A 27580-nucleotide genomic window follows, 5' to 3' on the forward strand; every position below is an offset into this window, starting at 1 on the left:
TACTCAATACCAAACCAAGTCGAGTTTTTTAATCGGTTTGGTTTGACATTTCGATTTGGTGTGGTTTTTCGGTTTGGTTTGTACACCCCTAACTGGTATATGTTGATGATTTTGCCCATAGTGGCCGAGATGATATGATGGGATGCCCTCAGATGCTTGATGATATTATGTACGCATATACCTAAACGTGATATGACATTTATACGCATATGCACGACATTATAAATATTAAACAATTCACAGAGCTATTCAGACTTACATGTTGAGTCTTTTACTCCATGTTTCTCTTATGTCTTTTATTTACTGATTTTCATTCCTTACATACTCGGTACATTATTTGTACTGACATCCTTTTTGCCTGGGGACGCTGCGTTTTATGCCTGCAGGTCCCGATAGATAGGTTGAGAGTCCTCCAAGTAGACTATCAGCTCAACGGAAGGTGTTGGTGTGCTCCATTTAATCTAGAGTTACTTATTTGGTCAGTATGATTTGGACATGTATTGATTGGTATGGCGAGGCCCTGTCCCGACCTTTATGGTATTTATCTACTCTTAGAGGATTATAGACAGATGTCATGTATATGGATACTTGTATGGCCTTGTTGGCTTATGTTTTGAGTACATAAAGGATCGTGTCGGCCTTATAGGCCCATATGTCATATGTATAAGTCGGTATATCATGTTGGGTCATCCTATGTCGAGTATTTCCTCATGTTTTATTTTAGTTATCTCACGATAGCCTTTCCGGCTCATTTACCTATGATAGTATGATACGAAATATATGTTACGTTGGTACTCGGTTGAGTAAGGTATCGGGTGCCCGTCGCGGCCCATCGATTTGGGTCGTGACAAGGACACCGTACCAATCACCACACACCGTACCAAAACACGATCGTGCACCTTTTGCTGAATTCACACTATGCCCTGCATAATTCCCATGCCCATAATAACATACTCCAATAATAGCTATAATTTAACTAATCTGATGCCCACAATACATCTCATGACGTATATAAATCTTGTGCCAACTCTCGCAATACTGCCACGACGAAAGAGATGTGTAGAAACTCATAACCACCTGCTGAATCAATAATTCACGGAGTCTCCCCTCCTGACAAGAACCATTACCTCATTCTGAATTGAATAACGATATTTTCCATTCTATGTACCTTATATAAATCTAGTTGCGCAAATTTTAGGACCAATAATCTCGTCTCATCCAGTACAAGCTGCTCAGGAAATAAGCCACCTCAAACACTGAGTCAGATCTCATATGACGCCATCAATGCGCCGACAAGCTACAACTCGAATATGACACATAAGGGAAACGAACTCTGGAGAAGTACTACCGAGCCTGCATAACGAATAAATCGGCCGAATAGATATTGTGAACCTACCTCAGGGATGAAAAAAAGGCACACAAAATATATGTAAGGAGTTATGCTCAATCTCTCGTTGTTGCGGCGTGCAACCCGATCCGACATGACACTGTTGCGGCGTGCAACCTGATCCATACATAACAATCACGAAGAAAACACATATATCAAGCCGTAACGCTTATACTTATGAAATGCCCGAATATCAACCACAAGCACGCCAAGTGCATAATACCAAATCCTGGGGAGACGGATAGCGCCATACGTTACGAACCCCAAGCACAACTAAGGTGCAATAAATGACCAGTATCTCGAGAGCTATCCTGCTCACATAACACCACAAGCTACATGGGACCTCAACACGTGTGTGAATATTCAAGCCGTCTAACAACCCACATGGCACAATAGAGATGTACATAGAATAGCTGACGACGGGAATAATATCCCCCCATCCGATGACTCCTCCATAAGCAATGCTGTGACGACGAACACATCTGACCTGATGTGGAGCACACATTCACATTAGTCCCACAAACGGACCTCACACCGATTCTGATCATACCATACTAGGCCAATAACTTTCTAAAGATCCACAATGGCCCTATTCACGACACATAAGAACAGCTGTCAAATCCGAAACAAACTCAGACGGGCCACAACCTAAGGAATAGGGCGCCTCTCAGGCATAAGCTCTCGCATTTGCGATGTTACCATAACCTCCATACTTGGTCTTAATCTTTAATAATAAAGTGACTAACACGCCACACTTATACAAATTCCCCATTGGGGTACGCTCCCACGACCTTCCGCTCAGGTAGCAAAGTCCGCACATCCATACCACCAGTCGTACTAATTCTTTAAGGCAAATCACAATCCGTCAATCAATACACAATGCCTCTTCCACAGAACACCATTCTCAGGTGACACTAAGATAATGCCATCTCACTCTAAACATCTGAATTCTTCCCTGCTCATCCGAACTCGTGACATTCTTATCAACACCGAACCGCAACCTTGATCCTCAACTTCCAATTCCCATGTTGCTCACTGTACCCATCACGCCGCTACGAGAGAATACAAGAATTCATCATAACCCCTGAATTACCAGTAGAACAAACACTTTATTGGCTAGAAACCTTTCACTTAACTCATTTCAGAAGAACCGATGCAACATGCAACCGAATTCCCAAATTGCAGAAAATACAAACCTCAAGTCGTGACCTAAACCACCATGACTCTTCCGGAATGCATTTACACAACAAAGCCATTTGAATCAAATACCTCCTAAATCAATAAAGTTATGGTGGCTATCAAGCCCACACGTACAACCACAAACCACATGTATGACTTCACACGCCTAAGGAATTTATCATTGCCACAATTATGCCGACTCAACCATTACTAACCGACCCAACTTCTTTCAATGTACTCTTGACCTGACTTAGAAATATAATAGTTCCATTCACAACATAACAAATGCAATCCGCACTCATCCCGAGTAACCAGAATTGCGAGACCACATCGTCTCAATACCCATGAATCATCTCATACCCTTTTCAAGCGCACAATAGCATCTCCAACTGGTACACCCATTTTGAAAGACCTTCCGTGAATCCGAAGCTATTTCTTCCTTTACTCCAATACTGCACCGCATACCCGATGATAACATAGAAAATTCCAAGTCCCGTTCATAATCCACTGCAAAAAAAAACTCGATCCTTAACCACACAACGGACCCGAAATCCTTAGGCACTGCACCTTAATTCTTGAACCCACTAGGACTGTTGTTGAGAGTCACCCACTCTAACCTAATCCCGAATCTAACCAACTTCAATGCTCTACGAGCACCTGAACACCCTCTCAAAGAAGCAACCCGACTGAATTCTTTTCCTTGTACATCACATCCACAAAGCGTACACTCTGAGTCTTCCTAAAACCTGCACATGAATCGATAGGGCGAAATATACCACACATTTATCAATTTCTCTGCTTGTATTACCCTTGATGTTTCCCTTTCTTAGTCACAAATAATCCACCAATTCACCGATAACCAGAAGCTACACAAGCCGACAACCACGCTATCCAATCGTAGACGGTGGGACTCCAACACTTAGCTTTAAGCTACCATCACATAATGTAGAGCCCACAATGATTCCTCCTTCTCATTTACCTTGATCCCGCACTGTTAACCTGCCAAATTTCTCGAAGTCTTTTGTTAAGATTTTCATGAATATTCCGAATCATCAGTCACAGTCACACATTAGACCTTTTACCGGGCAGCAAGTAGTATTCTTTGCAGAAGCTTCATCAACATCATGCAACCACTAACTTGCTCACATGAGATAACCCACCTGTGGAATTTCTTACCGACATCTTCCAACGGCTCTTCACTGGGTACAACTACCACGTAATCAGTAAATTCTCCTAAGCTCATCCTCACCCACTAGCTGTATAAGTCTGCTTCTTCCCAATTGACATCAACTGAAAGTTCAACAATACCTTCCGAACTCAAGTCATATTGCATCTCAAACGATAATCAAATCTTCACACCCCTCTTCATTTCAAGCAACTCAATTCTTCCATATTCAATCTTTCTTCGTACAGTGACCACCATTCCAAATACAATCCGTAGGCCAAATCACCTTTCATCATGATTCCCAAACCGTTCTACACTTTCTCAAGGCACACGACTATCCTACCACGGAATCCATATGCTAATCTGCCACTCTTACTTCGGTTAAACCATCTCCTTTAAGCAACTTCTCAATCTCTGCTCTTCATACTTGACCCGCTAGTACTTCAACCACCGCGAAACACTTCCCGCCATGTCCTCCCTCATACTTTGTTGCCCAAATATTGCATCAAATCAAAATCCATCTCTGTAGCACCTGAACCAATAAATTGTTACCGACTCTAAGCCTCTTTGAAGATCATCTCTCTCGAGCCATCAACATTAGAAATAACAATTCAATTCTTAACAGCTGCACACTGTTGTCTCTGACACCCGCTTCTCAGGTACCATTTCACAACACCCTGCCCCGAAGGCAAAATGAAAGAATACCATAACACCGACGAACCTTAATGCATTCAAATAAGGACGGCGACACCGCATCAAAATGAAAATTCCACCACGCTCAAAAATACCAAGTATCGTTACTCCATCAACAAAACCCGAACATCCATAGTCCGATTGCCTTTCCTTTGTTGGAATTAAATGCTAAACCTCTAAATCATGCACCGAAAAATCCTCCTTTCAAGTCATTCACTGCCTTAACACATAAATGAGCACCTTACCATTACACCAACATTGTGCGATAACAATGCATAGACATCGTAGCAATCCATGCACAGTCTCGAAACCATAGAAAATACAGATACTGAGCTGGAACAAAAGAACATATTTTCGCAAGGCGACGATAATAGCCTGCCCGAACACGCAGGGAAAAATATCTGGCACAACGTCTGCAGTACCACTACAACTCCTCGACACACAATTTATAACAAGCATTTTGCATCGCATAAGATTGAGTAGGAAGGAAATAAAGGCACACGACTCAATGGAATCAAACCGCACAATGAGGAAATCAAGAAGGGAAGTGCTCCTAACAACCCTGTAGCCTCTCGAAGATAAGTACAAACGTCTCCATACCGATCCACAAGACTCTACTAGACTTGCTCATGACTCGTGAAACCTAAATGAACCTAATGCTTTGATACCAAGCTGTCACGACCCGAAATCCGCTAAAGGTCGTGATGGCGCCTAACACCGCCGTCAGCAAGCCAACGGTGATCTAGTGACTCACTTGCTTATTTTTTGTAATTGAAATCAAAATTTTCCTTAATTAAATCGTATGTAATAGATTCTTCAAAGTAAGTGAAAATATTTACACAACTACATCAACGAACAACCCGTAGGAATCCCTCAAAACCTGGTGTCACAAGTACATGAGTATTTTTTCTAAGTAGTACAATAATTATACAATAGTTGTCCCGAGTGTAATAAGACAGAATAAAATAATTAGTACAGTGGAGTCTTGGTGGACTGGGATGCATAGCCTGGAATGCATCTCACATGAAGTCTCCTCAACAGGTGCGCCGACGCGCTAAGGTGATCATCAATGAACCTGTCAGATCCTGCACATTTAGTGTAGAAGTGTAGTATGAGTACGTAAATCAACGCGTACCCAGTAAATATCTAGCCTAACCCCAGAGAAGTAGTGATGAGGGGTTGACATCGACACTTACTAGAGGTCCAAATAAATAAAATGATAATTCATAACAGATATGAAGTGTACAACTATAGCGAAGTAAATATGAAATCTCCTAATTTTTCAATTTATCCCCTTTAAAGCATACATTTTCCAAATCTTGTATTCTTCTTTAATATCTCAGAACATTCCAAGTATCAATACCAAATAAATAAGAAATACCATAAAATATCGGGCATCGGTAGAAAGACTAGCTCGTGAATATTCGGGCTACTAGCGATATAATGCACGATACTGTCGAGGCCGTTCGGCCTGATCCAGAATAACGTGTACACTGCCGAGGGACGCAAGATACGATCCATAGATGCATCTACATACTGCTGAGGCATTTGATCCGCTCCACAAGAAAAGGAAAGGAAATCACTGAATTACGAGACACGTGTTTACAATACAACATATGAGCATCAATTGAATATAATTTTTACCATTTCTCAAATTACTCGCCCACAACTCAAAATGTTAAGGCTTAGCCTAGTGTGCATATAATTAGTTCTAAATCAATTTCATTTATAACTTCAATTAATTAAGCCAGCAAAATGGGTTCAAATAATTCAAATATTACATGATAAGATCCTAAGTCTATCCGGATATAACATGTTGTAGCTATGTATGGACTCTCGTCACCTCGTGCGTATGTAGCACCCACAACTAGTTGCACATAACAATAAATATCACCTAGGGGTAGTTTCTCCCTCACAAGATTAGACAAGAGACTTACCTCACTCCGAAGTTTCATAACCGGCTCCAAAGCCTCTCTAACACCTCAAACCAAAGCCTGTCGATCCAAAACTATTCAAACAATGTGCAACCCAATCAAAATATATTCTAATACCCATAATTAATCAATTTAAACAATTTCCAACTGCACTCGAAAAGTCGATAAAGCTAACTCTCGGGCCCATGTGCCCGGATTCCAAAATTATTCGAAGATAAACTTTACCTATGACACCACGAACAAATATATGATTTATTCCTAATTTCATGTCCAAAATCGTGGCCAAAATTCAAAATTATAAATTCTAGGTCTTCTACCACAATCCCACAATTTTCCTAAATTTTCCTCCTTAAATCCAAATATAAACCTTACATTAAGCCCACAACAAGTGAAAAATTACTTACCTTGTGTTACATGATGAAAACTCCACAAAATTGCCAAAGAACCGAGCTTCAAAAATTCCAAATGAAAATGACAAAATGACCAAGTTCGATCCCCTTATGTTCTGCCCAGTTTTTGCTTCTGCGGACATATTTGCGCATCTGCGGCCTCACTTTTACGAGCCAAAATGCGCATCTGCAGAGTACACTGCGCAGCTGAGACCTCGCATCTGCGGAAGCATTGTCGCTTCTGCACAGGCGCTTTTGCGATGGCCAACACGCATCTGCGGACCAGCCGCTTCTGCGTCTTCATTCTCGCTTCTGCGATTCCGCAGGTGCGGGAATTTTGTCGCACCTGTGACCACTGCCTTTCCCCTTCCATTCCGCTTCCTCGAGCTCGCTTCTGCGACCAAGACATCGCAGAAGCGATCACACCATCTGTTGCCCAGCTTCAGCATTTCTTATGTCCAAAAATCAATCTGTTAATCATCCGAAATTCACCCGAGGCACTCGGGAACTTAACCAAATATACCAGCACGTCCCAAAATACAATACGAACTTAGTTGAGATTTCAAATCACATCAAACAGCGCTAAAACCACGAATCGCACCCCAATTCAAGCTTAATGAACTTTAGAATTTCAAACTTCTACATTCGACGCCGAAACCTATCAAATCAAGTCCGATTGACCTCAAATTTTACACACAAGTCATAAATGACATAACGAAACTAGTCCAAGATTCGAAACCCCAAACGGACATCGATAACCTTAAAATCCACTTCAAGCCAAACTTAAAAATTTCTTAAACTTTTAAAATACCAACCCCCCATAATATGCGCCGAAATACACCCGGGTGATCAGATACTCAACCCGAAAATATGCCCAAATCCGAAATCATCATACAAACCTATTGGAAACTTCGAGTCCCGATTCCGAGGTCGTTTACTCAAAAGTCAAATCTTAGCCAATTCTTCCAACTTAAAGCTTCCGAAATTAGAATTTTCTTTCCAAATCAACTCTGAACTTCCCAAGATTCGATTCCGACCACACGTACAAGTCATAATATCTGAGGTGAATTTATTCAATACCTTAAACCGCCGAACAACGCGCTAGAGCTCAAAATAACCGATTGGATCGTTACAATATAGTACTCCCAGTGAAAGGTAAGGATGATTTTCTTATGTTGAGGCCTAAGGAGCGAAAGTGATTTCGATGACTTAAAGCAAATGGAATGATTTTGTATGATTTTATCCAAAATCTTGGGTTGATATAAATGTTTTAAAAGTATATATTATGGGTTATGTTTTATTTGTCTTTTATTTAAAATGACAATGATCGTGAATATATAAAATTTCTTATCATTTTATATCAAATATTGATGCATTATTTTTATAAAGTTTGTCCCAAGAACTTAAATTAGAGAGTGTCTATGACACTTATTGAGTACCGATGTGGTGTACTCAGCCCTTAGGGGCCCCCTCCAAGGTTCCACTTACTTTACATATTTCAGGATGATGTATAATAAGTGGCATGCGGTCAGGCTAGGATGACTCTCTTTTCAAGGTATTATGAAGCACCACTTTTATCGTGGTAGCTATCATGTTCTTTCTTATTTTATTTTGGTAGAATTACTCCAAGTGTTGGTTTTATTATTTAGTATAGAGGCTCCATAGATAGTTGTGGGATTATAAAAATAGGATTGTGGACGTCATGCATAAAGGAATAATCATTTAATTTGATTGTGTCATTTTTATGAAAGGTTTCATGTATGACTTTGGAAATGAAAAAAATATGTTGTCTTGATTTGAAAATGTACAAGATTTTTAATTGGCTTCCGCAATTATACTTGGTCCTGACATATGAGTTGGTTCACTCTGGTCGGGTAGTGTGCCGGGTGTAAGGCACGTAAATTTGGGTCGTGACAAGTGACTCACAACTGGACTATGCAAGAGTATTGGGAAGTTTGATGTATATCATGAATTGTACGCGACCAGATATAGTATATGCTATTAGCAAACTGAGTCGGTTTACAAGTAATCACAATCAAATATATTGGATGGCAATGAAATGAGTTTTGGGGTATCTGAAATATACCCAAGACTGTGCTTTGCATTATAACAAATATCCCTCCGTGATTGAGGGATATAGTGATGCAAATTGGATCACTGGATCATCTGAAGTTAAATCCATGAGTGGATATGCTTTAACAATTGGGGGTGGAGCAGTGTCTTGAAAATCATCCAAACAAACTTGCATCACTCGTTCTACAATGGAATCTAAATTCATAGCTTTAGACAAGGCCGGTGAAGAAGCTGAATGGCTCCGAAATTTCTTGGAAAATATTCCATTTTGGCCCAAACCTTTCGCACCTATATGTATATATCGTGATAGTCAAGCGGCAATAGACAGGGCAGGGAGCAATATATATAACGGAAAATCTCGTCACATACGACGAAGACACAATTCCATTAAACAAATACTCTCAAGTAGTGTTATCACAATTGACTACGTAAAGTCAAGAGATAACGTGTCAGATCCACTTACAAAAGGCATATCTAGAGAGGCAATTGAAAGATCATCGAATGGAATGGGATTAAGGCCTAGGACAAGTCATCATGGTGGTAACTCTACCTAATAGACTAGAGATCCCAAGAGCTAGGTTCAAAGAGATCAAACAAAGTTATGAATGATGGTTCAACATTGTCAAATAACTCAATCCATTCTCGTGATGAAGACAATGTTCAGAAATCAGGGCAAATCATTAAGGCTTTTTTGACGAGTCAATAAAACTTAAAGCTTTTTAATGATTTGCTAAGTCTGGAAGGAAATGACCAGATAGTGTGTCTATAGGATTACACGTTTAGAAATCATCTATGTGAGTGTGAAATGTAAGCCACTTTAAGGGGAATGAAATTAAAGGCACATTCTCTAAGCACTCATGAAACCAGGCGGTGTAGATGGCTGAAACGAACACAACCGTGAGAACCATAGATGGTTAAGGGTTGATTATATGACTTATATTATCTAGGTATACTATAAAACTCGACGGTTCAAAGATATAAAATCTACCGATTGATTGAGTATATCCGATATAAGTTCACTACGGAAAGTTCAAAGGGAAACCTACTTATCCAAATGCAATTAATCCTTGCATGTAAATCACACACTTGTCCGTGCATTCCTTTATCTTATAGCTATTCCCCATTCATGTGGGGAATTGTTGGGATTAAAAGATTGGTGAATGAGAAATAGAGGGATGAAAGTGAAAGGGAAGTAAGCTCCCCTTTGCTTTGGAAAGAGCAAGTGTCCCTCATTGGTGGTGAAACGAAAAGTGAATGTGCTTATATTGATAAAATATTTTCCTTGGTGTTAAATTGGTTGGAAAGAAAGCAAGTCTCGCACCGTCGTCGTCGTCGCTTGCTCGGCTCGGCTCGACTCGACTCAACTCGACTTCGGCTTCGGATTTGGTCAAAGATCGATTGATTGATTAATCTTTTTGGACAAAATTTCTTTCAATTATTTAATTAATTAATTAACGAAAAGTCAACTCGGAATAACCCAGGACCTCTGCGACCCGGTCCGTTTCTTTCCCGGATTATTTTAAATTAATTTCCCAGAATATTTTAAATGGGAATCATTCCCACCTGTTCCAACAGCTATGGCTATTTCTTAAAGGTTGCAAACTTTTCAGAAAACAGTGCCAGAAAATGTCTATAAATATGCCTTGATCCCACAATCTTTCCTTACGAAATTTTTCGAACTTCTTCTCCTTCTTCTACACAATTAAATCCCAGTGTAGTTTACAGCCTTTAAGTGGTTCGCTGTTTCACCGGCATTTTTGGTACCGATACTCTGGTGCGTTAAATTTTTCTATCCTGGGAGGATAGTATTCCAACACCTCGAGTACGTGAGGGTAATAATTTTCTTAAGAACACACTGTGCATTCAGTGGGCTCGATTTTATTTCGAAATATATTTACTGATTCTGGTTTCTGATAATCTCCAGTTTCTGCCTATTTCTGTTTTTCTTTTTCTTGTTTCTGTTTTATGTTACAGAAATTTACTGTTTTGTAATATTATATTATACTATTATAGATTACTAACAGGATAGTGTGTACGCAGACCTTTACCCTACCCCGAGGGAGTAGAGAGGTTATTTCCGATAGATCTCTGGCTCAAGTAGACGAAAAGAGACAATATATCAGTACCAGTAACAGAAACCATAAAAATAATAACAGCATCGTAAGAACCAGAAAATAGATGAAAAGCAATAACAACCAGTAAATAAGGCTCGGGACTATGAAAAATAGAAGAATAGTGTGAATATAATATTAACCACTAGCAGTCTAAGATAAAATTCTATCAGACTAGCCGCATACCCCGTATGAAGTAGAAAAATGCTCCTAGCCAGTAAAAACATAGCAAAATATTTTTAAGAGTCTACTCTGGTAGTATCCTTAGAACTCCAGGATATAGTGGTACAATATCGAACAGATAGAACAGTTCCTGTTCATGTAACGTCGTATGCATCAGCGTTGCTTCACTGACATATAAATACTTCCTTGCCTCGGTTGCTTGTCGATGTGGTACTTTGGCCAAAAAATGTAAGGAGTATTTAATTATTATTTTATTGTCTTTACAAGTCGATATAAAAAAGGACAACCACAAGCTATGTTTTTGTCAACATCGAAAGATGTTCTAATTCTGACGTTAGTGGATGCATGAAGTATTATGCAATTTCTGAGTAATTATTTTTCCAATATTGCATTCTTATTTGAAAATTAAAGAGTTTATATTTCAACGTTTCTTTCAGAAAATTCATTGAGTACAACTGGCATTTAGACGCCTAGGTTGGTGACCTCCATTGCACTTTGAAGGGGTGCCCGCCTAAGGTCGGCCCAAGTGGCTGAGCTTACGTCATAATTTGTGGCAGTGGGGACTTGCGTTCGCGCAGCCCCTACCCAATCCTAAGTCTAATTATTTCCCATTTTCTTTTTCTGGGAACAAGACAGCAATGGCCTAGTGAGTAAATCTTAAAAAGGGATTTGTGGATATGTATCTACTTTAACTCCTCTATTTGAGTCTAGCCAAATTGTGTCTTTTTCTCTATCGAAGACAGCCTATATTGACAAATTTGGAATTTTTGTACAGTTTGGAAAAAGCTTAAAAGAAGTAATCCTGGAATTATTTGAATACCATTGACCCCGTCCAGGTAAGTATGTTTCTTGGTTGTCCTTGGCCCTATTTTATAGTATCTTCTCATCTTCTATCTTATTCAATTGACGATGTGGGTCTAAGAAGTTCAACCTTTGCACAAACACTTATCCAAACTTGCATCTTCGTTGTGAATATTTCTTTTTTGGGTATTTATTAAAAGATGAAATAAATAATGAAATAAGTATGGTAGTTCTTCACCAAGTCCTTCTGATCTTAGCTTAATTTTGCCTAATATTAACAATGCTAGTTTGACTCTAAAGCAGATACTATGCAATTTAGCCTAGTCTAAAATAACACATACAAAGCATTTAAGTACTGCTCCATAACCATTGGCATTACTGGCTCAGTGAACCATGATTGAATATTCTTCTGGAACTTCTATGTCATTCCAAATCTCTAGAAGTATGTCACTGACAATTCTATAAATGGCATTAGAGGAATAGCTTTACAATTGTAAACTTAAAGTCTCACAAATATAAGGCAGATAGCAAAAAATTCAAGAGTCTGTCAGACAACCATTAAACCATCCCATCACCCATAGTTGGGGCTGAGAACGATAATCCTGAAGGTCACAGGGGCTGTTGATCACGCTCTGGTCTAATGGCCAGAATTCATCTACCAAACTTGATTTTCTGTCTTCCTTAGAGACTCAAGGATACAGTGGTACGAGCCTATAGAACAGATCCTGTTCAAGTAAGATCGTATCCATCCAAGTTGCTTCACTGATATATAAATATATCATTGCCTGGTTTGTTTGTCGATGTGGTATGTAAGGAGAAAACATAAAGCGGTAATACTTAATAACTTAATTCTTTTATTGTCTCCGCAACTTGGTATTTTGAACAATGCTTCTTTTCTATTCCCCTTTTTCTTTTTACGTTTGTGGCTATAGAATTAATTCCGCATACTCCGAGTAATCATTCGCCATTTAATTCCTGTGATATCAAAGAATTCAAGGATTTATATTCGAAAGTTTCTTCTTAAAAGATTCAATGAGTAGCACAAGGTGACTGGAAATGGTGAAAACATGAAGTATTGAGAACGTATGCTCAAGTAATTCATAAATCAGAAGCTTATAAACGAGTCTCGAAAATGAATTATACTCTGATCATTCTTCGATTTGCATATCAAAATTGGATTTCAATTTTTGAGAGACTTCCCACAGTTACCACATCTAATATGTAACTCAACCTTTGACCAAACACTATGCATCTTCCTTGTGCATATATCTCTCCGTATTAAAAGAAGAAACTAATAACAAATCATGACGTACTAACAGTTTTCACCTAGCTTAATACAGTGTAACACAGTGTAACGTTAACAACACAAAAAAGATCGAAAAGTCTGTCAGACAGCCATTAGACCATCTCCTTCGGCTCAATGACAGAGGCAGACCTACCTTGGAGGTAGGGGGTCACCGGAACCCGTTAGCCTCGGCAAAAATACTGAAAAAATATTTTATGCACATTTGTATATACACTGGGGACCTCTCAAATAATTTACCTGGCCCCCTTAAGTAATAAAAGCCGGACAGAAGCGCTGGTTTTGTAGCCTGCTCAAGTGCTTCAGTTAGTTGATGGACCCAGGTTCGAAACTTAACTCCTTTCCCTTTATTTTTTTTAATTCAACGATTGTTACTTAGTACTAATCTACTACTTTTTTTATTTTATCTTTTCTGATTTTTTTAATGCTTGTACCAATACTCAACCTAAATTTTTAACCTTTTTAAAAACCCCTCGCTCACCCCTTCTGCTTAAAAACAAATATTCTTTTTCAATTGATTGTTTTAACCTTTTTCTGCATTTGTTGAACTCTGACGGTGTGAATCAGCGACGGTGACTCAGTTTGAGACTCTTCTTCAGCTGAAACATACCCTTAGTAAGTTTTTTTTTCTTTTGAAGATATTAACTTAGCAAAATAATCTGCTATCGAACTTTTGCTTTCTGCAAAGAGCCGAGTTAAAAGAGAACGCCAAATTAATGTCGTAGCTAGTAGGCATTTGAAAATTGAGTGCTAATGTTAATTTGAAATATTCTTTCAGTGAAGTATTTGTCTTCAAACAAAATTGTATTTGGAAATTAGTATAAAAGCAGAACTTCGAATTAGGATATCTTTTATAGGACTAGGGTAAAATTTCGAACTTGTTTAATTTAATTAATACTTGTTCCCATAGTAGTTAGGTTAAGTAGTAAGTCTTAATAAAGTGTATAGTATAATAATATTCATTTCTTACAAATGGATTTTGGTCATGGGATAACTTTATTGTCCACTTGGTAACAATATGGTATTTTACGTATATAAGTAATGATATTTAATAAAATTAAAGTTTGTATTTTGCTGATAATTTATCATAATTATATGTATTTATACTATGTATTGACTCCCCTTAATTTTCTGATATGTTAACTTTTATATATTTGAAAACCCCTTAACGAAAATTATGGATCCACCATTGGGGAGTAATTGGTAAGCTTAATATAATAGTGCCCCCATAATGCTCAAATCTTGGGTCCACCTCTGCTCAATGACCCGAAGGATATGGGGCTGCTGCTAATCACGCTCTGGTCAAATGGCCACGATTCATCCACCAGACCTGGTTTCCTGTCTCCTTAGAACTCAAGGATACAGTGATACGAGCCTATAGAACAGATCCTGTTCAAGTAAGGTCGTGTCATTTCATGTAACTGCAACTTCATATAAAGACTTTCCTGTCTGGGTAGCTTGTCGCTGTGGGAGGCAAGCAAGGCTTCTATGTCGAGGTTCCGGTTCGTAATCTCGGCGTTTCAATCCGTCAATTGTTGATTTGTTATTTCGATAGAGTTGCAAATTTTCAGCTTTATTCATCAATATAAAGGTCCATTCGAATCCATTTCTCTCAGTATATGTTTACATTTTCAGTATATACTTGCTTTGACATATTAGTGTTTCTATTTGCTCGTGATGAATTTTATTTCCTCTATGGAAAATACTTGATCTCTTTCGTATTGATTGTGTCCTGATTGTGTATTATTTGGGTTATATATTGGTTTTAAAAATTAATTCGTTTGAGTACATATAAGTTTGTTTTGGACGATTTCTGTTAAATATGGTATGGACTTTGATTTAGTTTTCTTACTTATATAGTTATGTTACGTCTCTTTTGTTTTAGCATGTTGAAGCGGTGATTTAAGTGAGTTGTTAAATCGAATAGATGGAAAATTAAAGTTGTTTCTTTCTTGGAAAGGAATAAGAATAGGCCATGAGTGGTGTTAAGTCAGAAGAATATATAACTCTTAAGCATCACAATAATCCCAAACTTAGGAAAATAATTTTTGAGTACGTTAGAGTGCTTTAAGCGTGCCCTAAATTAATCAAATCATCGTAGTTATGTATACATTCGCGTGATATAATTACGATTTCCAAAATTAAAACCGAAGTATGTGTTCGCGCAACTTTGGCTAAAATAATCTTAATAAAATAAAATACTATTAATTGTGTACACATACGCATGACATGATTTTGGCACAATAAAAAACGGATTCACAACCGTGATTCGTTTCAAATATAATTTTATATTTTAATAATTAAAAACGGATAGATAAAACATGAAAACCAATAAATCATAGTTTATCCAAAATTAATTCAAGCTAAGTTGTAGTCAATGAAGCGACTGTGCTAGAACCACGAGACTCGGGGAATGCTTTATACCTTCTCCCCGGTCAACAGAATTCCTTACTCAAATTTTGTTTTCGCAGACCAATAATAATAGAGTCAAACCTTCCTTTGACTAGGGATTCAAATAAAAGGTAACTTGAAACACCAAAAAACTTAATTCCAAGTGGCGACTCTGTAAATAAAATAATCCCGACTCTTTAACACCAACCCATAAAACACATATCTTTTTGGGGAGTAAAAAGGGGGTGTGACAGCTCTGGCAACTCTGCTGGGGACTCTCAAGAATTCGAGCTTTTACATTGACTTTATTTGGCTTTATTAATTTTTGTATATATTGTGATTTATTTGGGCCTAATGTGCTACTTGTCCACTTTTTACCGCTTTGATATTGTTGAACTGTACATATAAGTTGAATTCTCTCTCGCACCCCTCTGAGTCTTCTGATAGTTAGTTATGTTGTGTTTGCCTACCAGCATCATAAAATTTCTCTCTTGAGATAAAGCCAATTAGCCTACCAGCTTCTGGTGAAGGATTTAGTTACACATGTTTAGGCGGGAGAGCCGTTAGCTAGCAAGTATTGTTCTACTACTGGTGACGCTTGACACTCCTCGGCTGGGGTTGTCCGCCCGGGTAAGCCAAATCTAGATACCATTTCCTTTAGGATTTTTTAAACCCAGAAGAACAAACCTCATGCCGGATATCCCTAGTAGGTTCACTTTATTTGCATCGTATGCATTTGACTTAGCAACACTCGGCACAGGGGTCGGGTTCTGTTTTAGGACAGGTACCTTGTTGAGACTAATATGTTCATTTTATATGCTATCTGTTGCATTAATTTGGAGGCTTGCATGTTGACCGCTTTAGGATAGATTAGTTGAATGAACAAGAGACAAATTCTCTGATTTTTGTACAAATGTCTGTTAAAAGAAACAAATTAAGAAAATAAAAATAAAATAAGGGGACGATGTGGTCTAATTTTATGGTTTTAAGGATTAATTTTCATAAATCAAAAGAGAACATAGTCGGTTTTGACTGAACTACGCGGGTCTGAATCTCACTGGATATGAGATACATAGGCAAACCTCATTGGTTCCGGCCCTAATTATTTTTTTAAAAAACAAAATTCCAAAAATATTGTCCCTTAATTCCTTCTTTAGAAGTCTAACCTTAGAAAATCCCAAATAAAAAAATTTTAAAACATAAAAATATTTTCTTTCTTTTTATAAGTCTTTCATTCAAAAAGAAAATCAAATCAAAATCCAAAAATATATTTTTTTCTTTAGAAGTCTTTCTCCGAAAAAAATTAAAATTCAAAAAAAAAAATTCTCTTTTCAAAAATTCTCAAAACAATAAAATTGAAAACCAAAAATATTTTCTTTCTTTTTTATTAGTCTTTCTTTCGGAAATTAAAAAACTAAAAAAATATTCAAGATCCAAAAAACAAAAGAGTTTGTTTATTTACTTTATTCCTAATCTTACCGAACTACGCATGTCTGATTCTCACCGGATGTGAGATACATAGGCAAACCTCATCGGTTCAGGCCCCAATTTTCGAAAAAACAAAAAAAGTCCAAAAATATTTCCCCTTTCCTTAATTCTTTCCTTAGAAAATTCAAAAAAAAAATCAAATCCAAAAATATTTTTCTTTTTTTTCTGAAGTCTTTCATTCAAAAAAAAATCAAATCAAAAATATTTTCTTTCTTCTTTAGAAGTCTTTCTTTCGAAAATTTCCAAAAAAGGAAATCAAAAATATTTTCCTTGTTAAGAGTTTTTGTGGTCTGTTTGTATATGAAAACCATAAAGGAAAAAAGAGTTAGTTTATTTATTTTATTTCTGATCTTCCCCTGAACTACGTAATCGTCGGATTCATGCGGTGTCATGATACGTTGGCAATCCCCGTCGGATGCGATCATATCTCTAATTAATCTAAGTGAAAATCAACAAAAAGAGAAAAAAAAAAAAAAGGGAAGCAAAGTGTGATAAAAATGAAAGAAAAATCAGGAATGACAAAGCGAAAGAGAAAAGAGAGTGGAAATAAAAGAAAAGAACAATAGAATGAAAAAAATATAGTGAAAGCCGGGATGAAATACGCAGTCATTGCAAAAATATTTTAGAAACGTTTAATTGTTCAGGTATATTACATCCCCAATGTGTGATTCCTTATATGTTAAACGTTTCAAAACTGACAAGGATGTTGTGCGTGCAATAAAGTAGGCCTTGTTCAATTGGTTGGTTTTTTCGGTAATCTGGTTTCTCACCCCTATTTTACAAGATCCAAAGGAAAGATCCCAATGGCTTCAGAAAGCAATCTCTGCATCATTAACATTGAGGATAGCCCTAAGCTGGCTATTTCACAACCTGAGTCGGCAACTGCCGAAGAAAATAAGATGCTGCGTCTCCGCATGTTAGAAATGTGGGACGCCTGGTCTAACGGTAGGGAACCACCAAGCGCAATTCGTGGGTTCTCAGAGCTGGTCCCAAGGACAGTTGGAACCACCAATATCCCTATGACAAATCCATTTGTCCCATTTGGGTACCCTTCCATATCATCCAACTTCACCGATATGCCTTCTGTGGTCCGCCCCCAGGCACCGTTCTCCGTAGCACCATCAACGTTGATCTTTGCACCACCGGTCTTCACCATGGCACAGCCAACCGTGCCCAGGCCATGCTTTGAACCTTCAACATTCTCCTTTCAAGGCCCGCAATTTCAGCCTGACCTGACTAATATTACTCCGGACTTTTACGCTCTACAACCACAATATGAGTCCCCGATTGAATAAGAAAGAGCAGTTAGGAATCCCGAGCAGGAAAAAATGGCTCGAGAGATGAGAAGCTTGGAACAAAGCTTGAAAAATATGCAAGGCTTGAGTGGCCAAAAAGGTGTTTCCTATTCAGACTTGTGCATGTTCCCAAATGTTCATCGGAAAGAAGAGTTGTTGATGGCCTACTTTGGAGAAAGCGTGACAGGAATCGCTTCAGAATGGTATATGGATTAGGAAATCTCCCACTGCACATATATGACGATTTAGCTAGGGATTTTGTCAAACAGTTCCAGTACAACGTCGACATCGCTCTAGACAAAAACTCCCTGTCTAATATGAAGAAGAAAATCGCGAAAAGTTTTCGCGAGTATGCTATCAAATGGCGCGAGCAGGTCGCTAGAGTGAAACCACCCATGGACGAAGCAGAAATGGTTACAGTCTTCTTGCAAGCCCAAGAAGCTGATTACTTCCAGAATATGATGTCCGCTTTGGGCAAACCATTTGTTGAGGCCATCAAAATCGGGGAGATGGTAGAGAACGGATTGAAAACCGGCCGGATATTGAGTCAAGCTGCCTAGAAAGCTACCTCCCAAGCCATCCAGAATGGTTCAGGGGGTTTGGATAATCGCAAAAAGATGGAGGAGGGATACATGATGGCTTCGGGTTCAAGAGGGCCTCGCCGATTATTTGACCACTCTTATATGCCACCAATAACCCCACAACATTACTACCCACATCAAGATGCAGCTTATGCTGTGGCACCGCCTCTCTATGTGGTGATGAATGCCCAACCTTACGCACGACCACAACAGCACTACAACCAATCCCGAGCTCACCTCCCAGACATAACCATCCATACCAAGCTCCATATAATCCCCATCCACAAAACATACACCAACATAATCCACGCCCTCGTGAGCCTCCCAGGAGAAATAATTTTACCCCTATTGGCGAATCTTACTCCAGTCTGCTTCAAAAGCTAATCCACCTGGGTCTATTGCAACCTGTACCTCCCAATCAGCAAAATCCTGAGTCACCATCATACAGGATCGGTACCATATGTGCTTACCATTCAAGAGTAGAAGGCCATGATACAGAAGATTGTTGGACCCTTAAAAAGGCTGTCGAAAGCTTGATAGAAGAAAATAGAATTGTGCTAAGGGACGAAGAGATCCCAAAAGTGACTAACAATCCATTACCGACTCACAATAATGGGCCAGTCATTGGTATGATTTGTGAGGCCAAAGAATTTGATCCGGCACTAAAGTCCATTGCAACCATTGCTGAGACAGAAGAAAAGCAAACAAACGGTCGCCAAGCCTGAAAGTTTCCTGTCAGACGGGAGTCTCGGTAGCCGGTCTTTCTATCCTTTCTGTGTTCAGATTATTTCAGGATGTGATCCGGATGTTTAACTTGTTGTCTTACTTTCCGATTGTATACCCTTCTATCTTTAAAATAAAAAAAATAAATCAAATAAAATTAATATTTCATTGTCCAGGAATGTCTCTTTTCTTAATCTTGTCATTTTTCTTATTCTCTTTTCAGTTCTGTTAAATGCAGATTTTAATGACATGACATGCTTGCGAACTTCAGGCCCAGATTCTAAAATGCTGTCAGACTTTGAAATAATGAATCAAAAATCAGAATGCAATGAAGATAAGTTTAAGGAAATAAAATAAAGAACCAAAACAACTAAAGGAAAACTGGCTCCAGATTGGAAAGCTCCATACATTGTAACGAGAGTACTGCTAAAAGAGAGATCTGTACTTGGGAAATATCGAAGGAAATGTCCCTGAAACAACTGTCAATGCAGGTGTAGTCAAAAAGGTACTATGTTTGATCCTCTATATAACATTAATGTTCTCCCGTTGGGACGAAGAAGGCTTTCATTCTCGCTACCCAAACATTATCAACTTTTTGCAAACCCTTTGAGCCGGTTACTCTTCTTTGATTACCCTCTTTGGAACCTGAAAGTGTTTTTGAAAAAAAAGAAAAGAAAATGAAAAAAAAAAGAGAAAAGAAAACAAAACAGAAAATAAAAATAAAAATAAAATAGAATCAGAAACTGGGGCAGGTGTTACAATAGTTCGACGATGGTTTCGCCTGAGAGGTTCCAAAGTTGTAATATAATCCAAATCCTTTCTACGCAAAATCCTTTTCAAGTCCTTTCGATCAATCAATAAGAATGTTCAAGAATTGGAGGATACAGTCACTTGGATCTGATGACACCAAAATAAGAGAGTCTTATTGGTGAAAACCCTCGCGGGCACTATAGGGAGATGGCGAGCAGAGATAATGAAAATGAGAGTCTTGTTAGTGAAAACCCGCAAAGGGCACTATAAGGTGATGGTGAGAAGAGAAATAAGAGAAGCCAGCTGGTGAAAACCCGCAAAGGGCACTAATGATCGAAAAAAGGATCTTCACAGCCATTGGTATTGACAGTCTTGGGCAAGGTTTCTCGGTTTCGAGGCAAAAGTTGTGATGAATTTATGAGAGTTGGACGGTTTACACAGATCAGGCATCTAGTCCAAAAGTCATGTCATATTCATTGAAGTCCGCAGGTACTCCAGATAAGTCCTTTCCTTTCCCCGAAAGGGATACCTTTCGTCTAAATTCATTGTCCATTCCATTGTTTGTTTTTCTTTGAATCCCTTTCGGTCTAACTCTGTTCCAAAACTAACGCAAAGAAGGATGGCAAGACTGATTTACAGGGCACCAGCCTCGGCATGGGCATCAAATCAACCCCGACTGGCCATGTTGGCTAATGCTTTGAAATCAAAAACTCTCGAAAGGAGGAAATCAAATTGAAAGTGCCTACAAGGGCAAAATGAAGTTGAAAAGGTTAAGTCCAAGTGGCTAACCATCTTGGCAAAGTTTGAAAATCCAAAGGTTCCCCAATGCTCTAAAGTTAAAATTAGAAGAAAGAAGTCAAATGCCCACAAAGGAAAAATAAAGCTGAAAAAGGTTAAGCCCCATGCGACCAATAGTCATGATAAATTTTGGAAAAACCAAAGGTTCTTCGGGTCCAAAAGTGCAACCGGTATTCAGGAGACAACCAGTTGCAGTTGAAATTATCATCAAAGAAGCCGGACTGAGATCAAGTGACTGAAACACGCAAGGCCGCAAAAATCAAACTAACAATTCTTCTTTGTTTGAAAAATAGGAAACAGGTGCAATCCAAAGAAATCTTGCAAGAAGCAGGTGCAGCCAAAAAGAAATCACACGGAGACTAAGATAGCTCTGCAGCAGCAACAACTCCAAAAAGGGAAGTCTTCGCCAAATTCTTTCCCGCATTTTATTCATTCTCTTAATAAAAAGAGAAAAAAAAAGTTCCAAATCATGGTAGTATCGAGTCTCCAATCCCTAGCTGCGTTTTTCCAACATAGGGTCTACACTCCCTAGTTGATTTTATTTTAGACATAGGGTCTCCACTCCCTAGTCACTTTTCAAACATAGGGTCTCCACTCCCTAGTTGATTTTATTTTAGACATAGGGTCTCCACTCCCTAGTCTCCTTTCCAACATAGGGTCTCCACTCCCTAGTTGATTTGATTTTAGACATAAGGTCTCTACTCCCTAGTCGCTTTTACAATATAGGGTCTCCACTCCATAGTTGATTTTATTTTAGACATAGGGTCTCCACTCCGTAGTTGGTTTTATTTTAGACATAGGGTCTCCACTCCCTAGTTGGTTTTATTTTAGATATAGGGTCTCCACTCCCTAGTCGCTTTTCCAATATAGGGTTTTCACTCTCTAGTTGATTTTATTTTAGATATAGGGTCTCCATTCCCTAGTCTCCTTTACAACATAGGGTCTCCACTCCCTAGTTGATTTTATTTTAGACATAGGGTCTCCACTCCCTAGTCATTTTTCCAACATATGGTCTCCATTCCCTAGTTGATTTTATTTAGATGTAGGGTCTCCACTCCCTAGTCTCTTTTCCAACATAAGGTCTCCACTCCCTAGTTTATGATATTTTAGACATAGGGTCTCCACTCCCTAGTCTATTTTCCATCATAGGGTCTCCACTCCCTAGTTGATGATATTTTAGACATAAGGTCTGTACTCCCTAGTTGCTTTTCCAACATAGGGTTTTCACTCTCTAGTTGATGATATTTTAGATATGGGGTCTCCACTGCCTAGTCTCTTTTCCAACATAGGGTCTCTATTCCCTAGTTGATGATATTTTAGACATAGGGTCTCCACTCCCTAGTCTCTTTTCCAACATAGAGTCTTCACTCCCTAGTTGACTTAATTTTAGACATAGGGTCTTCACTCCCTAGTCGCTTTTCCAACATAGGGTCTCCATTCCCTAGTTAGTTTTATTTTAGACATAGGGTCTCCACTCCCTAGCCGCCTTTCCAATATAGGGTCTCCACTCCCTAGTCTCTTTTTCCAACATAGGGTCTCCATTCACTAGTTGATTTTATTTTAGACATATGTTTTCCACTCCCTAGTTGATTTTATTTTAGACATAGGGTCTCCACTCCCTAGTCTCTCTTTCAACATAGGGTCTCCACTCCCTAGTTGATTTTTATTTTTATACATAGGGTCCCCACTCCCTAGTTTTCTTACCAGTGTCAGGGTACACCATTCCCCATCATATCTCCCCAACATAAGGTTTACACTCCCTAGTTGGGGCATCATTTAGACAATCAGGGTACACCAATCTCAAAGAATTATATTTTCCCAGTGTACACCAATTCTGACCTTTTATTGCTTTCAATGATGAAGTAGTATAGAGTTTTTGTTACAAATTACTCATAAAATTTTCCTAGTGAAAAATGGGGTAGAAAAATTTTGTTCGTTTGTTTGTTTTGGTGTCTAAGCAGGTTTTACCTCGAGGCACATGGTTTGAGATAAACAAAAAAAAAGTCTCAATCCAAAATAAAAGAAAAAGAGAAGTGAATCCAAATACAGAAACAGATGGAAAGGATATGGACTGCTCAAGACGATTGAAGTTACGAGCTTTACATTTCTGTTTTGGTTAGAAGAAGCTGTAGAAGAATGAACTAGCACCTGCAGCTAGATAGCATCAAGGTTCAGATCAGAGTCTGCATGAAGAACCAGTCAAGACTCAAGATCAAGTTTTAGAAGAGTTAGTAGATAGAAATCTTGTAACTGATAGCTGATAGGATTGTTTAGTTTCTTTTGATTTTGATGTAATAACATGACTACAGAACGGAGCCTCGACGGAACCTCACTCAACTCTCCAATTCATCATTCTATCATTTTTCTTGAACTACACGCGACTTGATTCCCCTATAACCCGAGATATGTAGGATGTCCAAAATCAGGACTCGGTTATACTTTTTTCTATTATATCTTCCCTTTTGAATAATGGTATAGCCAAAAATTAGTCATATCGCTCATCTTTTCTTTACCTGAAAACTCTTCATGTTTCCAAGCAAAGAGGGGCATGCTGTGAGCACATATTTTTTGACCATGCTTGAATTTTTCACAACTCTCTCATGTCACTTAACACACACCTTACCACCAACACAATTATTCCCTCATAACTCACACTCCCACTCTTCCTCTTTAATAACTCGTACTCCACTCTTCCTCGTTAACAACTCACATATGCACTTCCCTCACATGATCCCTCCACAAACACACATGGACACTCACAAAAAAAGGAGCTTCATCTCCAACCCAAAGACCAACAAAACCCTCTATAAAATTGCTGCAAAAATCAGCCACAAGAAGAGGAAAAAAAGAAGCAAAAAGCGAGCTGCAAATCCAGCCCCAAAACTCCCTCAAAACGAGTTGAAAACAGCCCAAACAACGAGCTGAAAACTAGTCCACCCACAACTGCCGATAACCCCCCAAAACAGCCCATTTTCTCCAGTTAAACACCCCAAAAATGAGCTGGAAATCCACCACCAAACCCACCCGAAAACAGCCTTGAAACAGTCATGAAAACCGACTGAAACTTCACTCGAACTTACACTTGAAACCAGCCGTGAAACCACCAAACTTCAGCCACTAAACAGCTCCAAAACAGCTTTAAACCACCTAAAATTGTTCCTGTCTTCATCGGCCAGGCAAGGCTTCTATGTCGAGGTTCTAGTTCGCAATTTCGGCGTTTCAGTCCAACGATTGTTGATTTGTTATTTTGATTGAGTAGCAAATTTTGAGCTTTATTCATCAATATAAAGTTCCATTCGAATTCATTTCTCTCAGTATTTGGTTACATTTTCAGTATATACTTGCTTTGATATATTAGTGCTTCTATTTGTTCGGAATGAATTTTATTTGCTCTATGAAAAATACTTGATCTCTTTCGTACTGATTGTGTCCTGATTGTGTATTATTTGGGTTATATATTGGTTTTAAAGATTAATTCGTTTGAGTACATGTAAGTTTGTTTTGGACGATTTCTGTTAAATATGTTATGTACTTTGATTTAGTTTTCTTACTTATATGGTTATGTTACGTCTCTTTTGTTTTAGCATGTTGAAGTGGTGATTTAAGTGAGTTGTTAAATCGGATAGATGAAAAATTAAAGTTGTTTCTTTCTTGGCAAGGAATAAGAATAGGCCATGAGTGATATTAAGTCAGAAGAATGTATAACTCTTAAGCATCATAATAATCCCAAACTTAGGAAATCAATTTTTGAGTACGTTAGAATGCTTTAAGCGCGCCCTAAATTAATCAAATCATCGTAGTTATGTATACGTTCGCGTGATTTAATTACGATTTTCAAAATTAAAATCGAAGTATGTGTTCGCGCAACTTTGGGCAAAACAATCTTAATATAATAAAATACTATTAATTGTGTACACATACGCGTGACATGATTTTGGCACAATAAAAAACGGATTCACACCCGTGATTCGTTTCAAAGATAATTTCATATTTTAATAATTAAAAACGGATAGATAAAATATGAAAACCAATAAATCACAGTTTATCCAAAATTAATTCAAGCCAAGTTGTAGTCAATGAAGCGACCGTGTTAGAACCACGGGACTCGGGGAATGCCTTACACCTTCTCCCCGGTCAACAAAATTTCTTACTCGGATTTTATTTTCGCAGACCAATAATAATAGAGTCAAACCTTCCTTTGACTAGGGATTCAAATAAAAGGTGACTTGGAACACCCAAAAACTAAATTTCAAGTTGCAACTCTGTAAATAAATAATTCCTACTCAAGTTTGTTACTTTAATTAAAAAAATTCTTTAACACCAACCCATAAAACACATATCATTTTGGGGGTAAAAAGGGGGTGTGACAGAGCTCATCTTCATTCCAAGAAAATAACATGTCAACACTGAATCCGAGTGAAGTCTGTACTTACATTTTGATTTTCCATAACAAATAAAACTAAAAAAAGATAGTCTGATGCACTAAGCTCCTGCTATGCGTGGAGTGCAGAGAAGGGCGCGAACCAGTGACCTCATGGTCACATAACACCCGTGACCTGACAACAACTTTATCAATTACGCCAAGGCTCCCCTTCCTATAACAAACAAAACTATAGCAACAAAAAAAATAAAGAGTCTGTCAGACAACCATTAAACCATCCCAACACTATTGTTGGAGCTGAGAACGATCATCTACGGCACCATGACCCGAAGGGTGCAGGGACTATTAATCATGTTCTGGTCCAATAGTTATGCCTCATCAACCAGACTTGATTAATATAATAAAATACTATTAATTGTGTACACATACGCGTGACATGATTTTGGCACAATAAAAAACGGATTCACACCCGTGATTCGTTTCAAAGATAATTTCATATTTTAATAATTAAAAACGTATAGATAAAATATGAAAACCAATAAATCACAGTTTATCCAAAATTAATTCAAGCCAAGTTGTAGTCAATGAAGCGACCGTGTTAGAACCACGGGACTCGGGGAATGCTTTATACCTTCTCCCCGGTCAACAAAATTTCTTACTCGGATTTTATTTTCGCAGACCAATAATAATAGAGTCAAACCTTCCTTTGACTAGGGATTCAAATAAAAGGTGACTTGGAACACCCAAAAACTAAATTTCAAGTTGCAACTCTGTAAATAAAATAATTCCTACTCAAGTTTGTTACTTTAATTGAAAAAACTCTTTAACACCAACCCATAAAACATATATCATTTTGGGGGGTAAAAAGGGGGTGTGACAGAGCTCATCTTCATTCCAAGAAAATAACATGTCAACACTGAATCCGAGTGAAGTCTATACTTACATTTTGAATTTCCATAACAAATAAAACTAAAAAAAGATAGTCGGATGCACTAAGCTCCTGCTATGCGTGGAATGCAGAGAAGGGCGCGAACCAGTGACCTCATGGTCATATAACAACAAAAAAAATGAAGAAACCATTAAACCATCCCAACACTATTGTTAGAGCTGAGAACGATCATCTACGGCACAATGACCCTTCGTGTTCTGGTCCAATAGTTATGCCTCATCAACCAGACTTGGTTGCCTATCTCCTTAGGACTCAAGGATACAGTGGTATGAGCCTATATAACAGATCTTGTTCAAGTAAGGTCGTATACATCCATGTTGCTTCACTGATATTTAAATACTTCCTTCCCTGGGTTTCTTGTCGATGTGGTACGTTGGTCAAGGAAAAAGAGGACTATTTAATTATTATTTTATTGTCTTTACAAGTCGCCAATGCTGACAAAACAGTAAAACCACAACTGTGTTTTTGTAAAACCACAACTATCAAAAGATGTTCTAATTCTGGCTACTTCCGGTAATTCAGTTTCCAATTAATTCATGTGAATTCTTAGTCGAAAATTTAAGGGATTTATTAATAATACAAAGTTTCTTTTTAATATATTCATGGTAATATATACATATTACAGGTTTCTAGAGTCCCTCAATAAATGTTTTTACTACAATGTACCTTCCATCAACCATATAAATTGTTAAATAAGTGATTTGGAATGTAATATGTGTTGGTGGGAAAAAAGGCATTACATGTGGAATGTTAGTATGCTAATGAATCATGACACGTGGAGCTGTGATATAGCGACAAGTGGCATTTTCAATTAATAATTGAGCGAGGAAGGTACTGGAGAAATACACACGAGACAGTACAGAGAAGAGAACCGGGCCTGACAGTTGTCAAAGAAGAGGCGAGGATGGAATGAATAAGGATAAAAAAGAAGGGAAAATACATGAACCAGAAGTAAATAAAGAAGGAGAATCGGAACAGTTATAAGGCATTTATAGCGATAAATATG

At 38.1% G+C, this 27580-nt stretch overlaps 1 protein-coding gene and 4 pseudogenes across 1 annotated transcript; 2 read left to right on the forward strand and 3 right to left on the reverse strand.

The window, feature by feature from the left end:
• The first annotated feature begins 11572 nt into the window (after window positions 1-11572).
• LOC117274155 (U1 spliceosomal RNA) lies at window positions 11573-11699 on the forward strand (annotated as a pseudogene).
• A 757-nt stretch (window positions 11700-12456) lies between these two features.
• On the reverse strand, window positions 12457-12658 carry LOC117274156 (small nucleolar RNA U3; annotated as a pseudogene).
• A 1711-nt stretch (window positions 12659-14369) lies between these two features.
• LOC117274158 (small nucleolar RNA U3) lies at window positions 14370-14625 on the reverse strand (annotated as a pseudogene).
• Window positions 14626-18592: 3967 nt separating this feature from the next.
• Window positions 18593-18952, forward strand: LOC138892008 (uncharacterized). Its single transcript, XM_070175699.1, has one exon. It carries the CDS (start codon window positions 18593-18595, stop codon window positions 18950-18952), a length of 360 nt encoding a protein of 119 aa, XP_070031800.1.
• A 7737-nt stretch (window positions 18953-26689) lies between these two features.
• On the reverse strand, window positions 26690-26880 carry LOC117274157 (small nucleolar RNA U3; annotated as a pseudogene).
• Between the last annotated feature and the right edge of the window lie 700 nt (window positions 26881-27580).

This window comes from Nicotiana tomentosiformis, chromosome 5, assembly GCF_000390325.3.
Source record: "Nicotiana tomentosiformis chromosome 5, ASM39032v3, whole genome shotgun sequence".
In the NCBI taxonomy this organism is placed as follows: domain Eukaryota; kingdom Viridiplantae; phylum Streptophyta; class Magnoliopsida; order Solanales; family Solanaceae; genus Nicotiana; species Nicotiana tomentosiformis.

Excerpts from the sequence above, each read along its gene's own strand:
- LOC138892008 (XM_070175699.1), top strand. The coding sequence starts at position 18,593 with ATGGTATATGGATTAGGAAATCTCCCACTGCACATATATGACGATTTA.